Source organism: Myotis davidii, unplaced genomic scaffold (assembly GCF_000327345.1).
Source record: "Myotis davidii unplaced genomic scaffold, ASM32734v1 scaffold622, whole genome shotgun sequence".
NCBI classification, from domain to species: domain Eukaryota; kingdom Metazoa; phylum Chordata; class Mammalia; order Chiroptera; family Vespertilionidae; genus Myotis; species Myotis davidii.
This window is the reverse complement of record NW_006293532.1, coordinates 206,244-212,243: the sequence shown is the minus strand read 5'-3', so window position 1 is coordinate 212,243 and position 6,000 is coordinate 206,244. Positions and strand designations below refer to the sequence as shown.

The 6,000-nt window shown below is 47.5% G+C and overlaps 2 protein-coding genes across 7 annotated transcripts in view; one reads left to right on the top strand and one right to left on the bottom strand.

Moving 5' to 3' along the window:
- The window catches only part of TRAF3IP3 (TRAF3 interacting protein 3), a 15,598-nt gene extending 12,143 nt beyond the window's left edge, over positions 1-3,455 (top strand). For 3 of the 5 annotated variants that reach the window (XM_015566156.1, XM_006767172.2, XM_006767171.2), the window contains 4 exons: positions 54-113; positions 1,209-1,345; positions 2,043-2,156; positions 3,192-3,455. In XM_015566156.1, the coding sequence (XP_015421642.1) occupies positions 54-113; positions 1,209-1,345; positions 2,043-2,156; positions 3,192-3,284 (404 nt within the window). In that variant the 3' untranslated portion in view covers positions 3,285-3,455. Of the gene's footprint in view, positions 1-53; positions 394-1,208; positions 1,346-2,042; positions 2,157-3,191 lie in introns of those variants that run through there. The other 2 variants (XM_015566157.1, XM_015566159.1) reach the window with 2 other exon arrangements.
- A 2-nt stretch (positions 3,456-3,457) lies between these two features.
- LOC102771352 (chromosome unknown open reading frame, human C1orf74) lies at positions 3,458-5,778 on the bottom strand. Of its 2 annotated transcripts, none has more exons than XM_015566160.1 (2): positions 5,286-5,778; positions 3,458-4,933 (listed from the first exon to the last, which is right to left on the bottom strand). In XM_015566160.1, exon 2 carries the CDS (start codon positions 4,860-4,862, stop codon positions 4,053-4,055), a length of 810 nt encoding a protein of 269 aa, XP_015421646.1. In that variant the 5' UTR covers positions 4,863-4,933; positions 5,286-5,778; the 3' UTR covers positions 3,458-4,052. The 2 variants fall into 2 exon arrangements, with proteins under 2 accessions (XP_015421646.1, XP_006767236.1); XM_006767173.2 differs by having other exon boundaries at positions 5,620-5,777.
- Between the last annotated feature and the right edge of the window lie 222 nt (positions 5,779-6,000).

Below are 6,000 nucleotides of genomic sequence, written 5' to 3'. Positions count from 1 at the left end.
ACACTGTGCAGTAAACATACCAATACAGACAAGTTTCTTGTGTTTCCCAACAGGTCTGCTTCAGAGTCAATCCTTACAGCTTCAAGAGCAGGAGAAACTCTTAATAAAGAAAGGTCAGCAAATTTACTTCCACAAATTCTAAGACATTGCTCTTTCCATGCCTGCCTAGAGGCAGGGGGATGGACTACATGGCCTCTTGGAGTCCCATCCAGTTCTGACATCTGTTAGGTCAGGGATCTGGGAAAGCTTGTTAAGGGCTGATCATTGGCTCTGAGAACACTTTAACTAGGTAGCCTCCTACCCTGAGAGGTATGTAAACTGTGAAAAGGGATTTCTACTTCCCCTGAAAACATGTCTGTGTTGAACATTTCAATAAATTGATTTTGAACTCAGGATTGCATGTCAATTTTTACACTTGACTTTCCAAATCACATCCAGCTTCCCCTCTAAACCATGTTGCATGCAGAAGTGGCCTCCCCCTCAGCCCTCAAGAGTCTGCTGCCTTAGCTTCCTGATAATCCATCATGCATATGGAGGGGCAAAAACTCCTCACGTACCACTACACAAGGCCTTTCGTTTTCTCATCACAATCACTGGGTAAATGGAAGGCAGAAATCATTACACCCACATAGTATGGATAAGAAAATGAAGGTCTTATGGTCACACAAATTAAAGACGCAGCTAAGACAATAATGCAGAATTTAATCACTATTCCAGCGGGTTCTTCACAAGACGAAGACTGCCAGGTGGCTGGAAAACCATCTTTAACCACACGAAGATGAATTCTAGGATGTGACTGCCTTCTCATGACTGAAATAAGGACAGAAAGGAAGGGGGTTATATTGACGCATCCAGCAAACCTACCAGTATAACTAGAAAGGATGTGACCCCTAACCAAAGAAATTGGATTAAGAAGTATACTCTAAAAGTATCTGGCATTAGACAGGACTAGGGATACGAAGAAAAGTAAGATGCCAACCTTGCCCTCAGTGGGGCTCAAATTCCAGCTCTCTGTCCAGTCTGAGCAGGGTCCCAATGGGAGTTCTTTAAAAGTCAGAGAATTCCATCCCCTGAAGTCTAACCAAAAGACAGACCCTCTCTTTCTCCCTCCCCACCCTTCTCCTCACTCCCAGGGGTCCTCTCATTGACAGGGCCCTTCCTCAGAGGTGTGGGCCTCACCATCACTGAGAATCTGGCTGCTTTTTTAGATCAGGCTTTGTCTGTGCGGAGCCCAAAGCCCTCCCTTAACGAAGTGGAGCCTGAGGGTACAGGGAAGGAGAAAGACTGGGATTTCAAAGACCAGCTGCAAAAGAAGACTTTGCAGCTCCAGGCCAAGGAAAAGGAGGTGAGATGGTGACCTCAGGTAGTAGTGGGGGGCTCAGCCTACGGAGGTAGGGAAAACTGCTGGAGGCATCCAGACAGCAGGGATTTCAACACCAGACATTGTGATTGGATGCCTCCAGGGTATTCATTTGACTGTAAAAACTGTCTTGCTTTAGGGTTAGTTTGTCTATCGTTTTCCTTCATTATACAATCCTTATTCATTTTATTAGCTACTTTTTAGTAAGTCAACCTAAACTCAAACACACTTCATGAACAGTAACTCCTCAAACTTTGCGCTACACTGAGTATGTTAAAGCTTTATAGTCTTTTAAGTAACAAAACTCTTCCTATCTACAAATTCACAGACACATATCCTCGGCTACTGACCAAGAGCCTTGTACTGTGATCACTTCCAGGTCTTCTGTTCCATAAGAATTTCATTTTTTTGGATGTCCCCTTTACAAAGCCCTTGCTCACTGTCACATGAAAGCACACACTTATATAACGTCTATAAGTAATAAATATATAATATGCATTATAATCACTCATGTAAATGAACACACATTCCAGACAAACTAGGTCAAACAGCAAAAGGCAAACTGAAATCACTGAGAAGGCCTGGGAAGGAAGGGAGTACCAATTCCAAATGAATGAATGGGTAACTGACAGGGGGCCTTCTCCTTTACCTGGTGATGACCTTGGTGGTATTCTCCCCGCAGTGCAGAGAACTGCATTCCGAGTTAGACAACCTCAGTGATGAGTACCTCTCCTGCCTGCGTACGCTGCAGCACTGCCGAGAAGAGCTGAACCAGAGCCAACAGCTGCCTCCCAGAGTAAGAGCGTGATCCTCCCATACAGCCCTCGATGATGGTGGGACTATTCCTCCTTTAGCCACATCTTCTGACCAGCCTGTCCCATTCAGCTTCGTTTATACCGACAGTACAGCAACCATGGAAAGGAACACTGGCTTATGCACCCCAGCTTAATTTGCATGGAACTTTCTTGTTGTTGTTAATCCTTACCCGAGGATATGTTCCCATTGACTTTAGAGTGGGAGGGAGGAGTGAGAAGCATCAATATGAGAGACACATTGATTGGTTTTCCTCCTGCACACAGCCCAGTGGGCCGAAAAACGAACTTGCAACCCAGGTACATGCCCTTGTTCAGGAATCGAACCCACAACCCTTCTGTGCACAGGGCAACACTCTAACTCAGGGGTCCTCAAACTACGGCCCGCGGGCCACATGCAAATACAAATATTGTATTTGTTCCCGTTTTGGTTTTTTACTTCAAAGTAAGATATGTGCAGTGTGCATAGCAATTTGTTCATAGGTTTTTTTTAAACTATAGTCCGGCCTTCCAACGGTCTGAGGGACAGTGAACTGGCCCCCTGTTTAAAAAGTTTGAGGACCCCTGCTCTAACTACTGAGCACACCAGCCAGAGCATTTTTTTTTTCATGGTACAAGTCTTAAGCCTGAAGGGACTATTAGCTAAAATAGGAAATGGTGTTTTTTGGCCTATTGAGTGTAGTGGCAAGGACAGAATGAGGAGAGAAAATGTAACAAGCAATATGAACAGAGAATACAATTTTGCTGAGTTATTTTCCACCTTTGATTGGACTTGTCAGTATTTAAGTATCTGGCCCCAGCTGGCTGTGGTTCCCTGGGCCAATGATCCTGGCTTATGGGCCAGTGACTACCAGCAAAGTGGTTTTATCCCAGGGGAGGTAACAAAATGATAGAAAAAACCTTCCCCTCTTCCACCAACCCAAGATTTCCCACGGGGCCAGAATGGGAAGGAAAATTGTTTTTGCCTATATCTTCTCCAACCAACCCATGGCTTCTCTCTTCTCCCCCTCCATCCCCAGAGGCAGTGTGGCCGATGGCTATCGATGCTGGTCGTGATGATTGCTATAGCGCTAGCAGTGTTCGTGGCCAACAAGGACAGCCTGATGATCTGAATAACTTGTGACAGCCGCCTTGGGTGAAAATCAGAAGCAAAAAACTCAATAAAAAACTCAAGAAGGTTTGGATACTTTCAAGTGTGGGTTTTCCCAACTCAACTGAGATTTTTAACTTTATTATTTTTTTTCCATCTACTGTAAAATAAACAAATAAACTTCGCCTGACAATCTGTTTCCCAGAATTGTTTATTCATGAATGACCGACCCATCACATCACAAATATAAGACACTTGAGCATCCTGGTCTACTTTCCTTAGTCCAATTCAGTTGGAGGTATATAAACATGCAGTAAAGCCCAGGCCTGCTATTTTCTAGTGAACACTACCCACAAAGTATATTTACAACATTACCATACTATACATATAGTATACAAGGGTACACTGCTGTCCTCCACCTCCCTTCTTCTCCACGATCCTTTTTTTAAACGATCCTTTTTTTAAATAGCTATTTTCCCCCTTATACTAACCTTCTCCATCTACCCCCTCACTCCCTTCTCCACAATCTCTTTCCTTCTATCTTCTATCTAGTGAAAAAGGAATAGACATCTCAGTTAAGTCAAGAGGACTCCTTAGTATAGAAATGGCAAGTATGTACTACTAATGCTGCCGCCACCACCTGTTCCCGTGCCCATCACAGACGCGGCCAGTTGACTAGAGCATTCTTTCCTGGTGTTCTCAAGATGCTCAGAATTGACACTTGAGATGATGCCTATTTGTAATCCCTGACTTAGAGCTGAATATTTAGTGAGTACTTTCTACATGGGAGTTAGAGGGCCACAACTGGCAGGGTGACTATCTCAGAGGAGATGCTCAGGTCAGTAAAGTCATTCTGAGCCCTACATCGAGTCCTCAGGTCCTTCTCCCAAGTGTTTAGAATGTCTCTCAGGGCTGGGAACAAGCTCTCTGGGACACTAAAGGAATAGAGCAAGACTGGGGGTTGACCAAGAAGCCATGAGATCCGAGCAGTGAACACCCGTAGTGGGGTCATGGCTAAGCAGTTGTCATCTCCCTGGTTCAGGTGAAAGGTATAGGGAACAGGATACCCCAGGAGAATCCCAAACACAGTACAGAGATTCCAGTCTGAGGAGCAGAGTCTGCTGCAGGAGATGGCCAGGGACAGGTCCCTCTGCAACCCCTGCAAATGGGTGATGATCTTGGCAATGAGGGACTTCAAGTCCTGAAGCTGGTCCAGGGAGCGGATAGAAGGGTGAGATTGGGAGCTGGAAACATCCACAAAGGTTACAGGACCAAGCAGCACCTGCTCCAGGTGCTGACATACATATTCAGGTATGACGATCAGGCTGTTGCCTCCAATATCAAGGATGTGAAGTCCCTTGGTCAGGAAACCCAGGCCCTGCAGCTCCCCCAGATAGCGCTGGAGCTCTGATGTCCCCGCACCGTTGCAATCATACAGCAGGGCTGGCTTCAGCCCCCGGGCCACAGCCAGGACCTCTCCGGCCAGGTGAAGGCAGACAGCTCGGGCCGGGGCCCGTCTCTTTCCCATGCTCAGGGTCTGCTGAGCAGCTGCCACCAGCAACTGAGGACTTGGTGTCGACATGAGATCTGGAAGCAACATCAGGCATGGCCTCTTTAACTAGAGACAGTTCCCTCCCCTGGGCATCTCTGAGCTCCAGACACTTGAAGGACCTAAAAACAAAGCAGGGCCAGGGGATTATTAACAACCAGCCAGTGACATACATACCAGGACACCTGCCAACAGCCCTCCCCCGGCTTATAGCATCTTCCAAAGGTCATTGTCCCTCCTTGTGCTTTGGAATGCTAACCCAGGCCGGGCAAGATGGGGTGATTTCTACGGTTGACTCCGTCTCCTGGAGCCCCAAATACACGTGTCTTTCTGGATTTAGTGATAGGTTTATATTCTTTCTGGCTTCTATTCCAAATTGTGGCCTTTGTATATTACTTTCTCTGATTCAAACTGTGAGAAGTTTGGGGCAACGAAGAGGTAAGACAGTCTCTTGCAAAATTCAGAGCATTTCACCTAAAACTGCCCTCGGAGGCAGAGTTCTAGGCTCCAAATGTACTCTTCCCCCCGCCAATTTGCCCTTCTCTTCCCGCCAGCAGAGTTCTGAGAATAGACATCTGATGAAGCTGACATACACTAGCATGTGGGCTGATAACCATCTCACCCTGTACAGGTAAATAAATGAAATGTGTAAGAGTTGCAGGAGGGTGGTATTTTAATTCCCGCCAACCCTCCTGGTGGACATCCACGGACCCTCCGCGGAAGGGCTCACCCCAATGCCCACACCCTTTTCGGAGCCAATTATCGTGTCTTATTAAACCAGGCAGACGGCTCGGTATCACACACGTACGTTCGCCTTCCACTTCCGCTGCAGGTTCGCGGGCTCAGGAACGTCTTTTTATAGTCCCTTCGCGCCGCCACACAAGCCACGAACCGTGCAATCCACCGGCCCACGGGAAATCCCGCCCGCTCGGCTTCCGGTCGGCAGAGCCGGTCTACTGCGCATGCCCAACACGACTCCTCCCACCCCGCCTCCTTCCATGACGTCACCAGCCCGCTTGCCGGGAGGCCGGTCCTTTCCTCCCACCAGAAGCTGGCCCCGCCCCTCAGTATAGGAACCGCGAGGAGCGGAAGTGGCCCTGAGAAGGCGGGACCTGGTTGATTGGCAGCCCGCTGCTACCCTCCTCGGCTTCCGGCAGCTGGCTCCAGGCGGTGCAAAAACACTTTCATT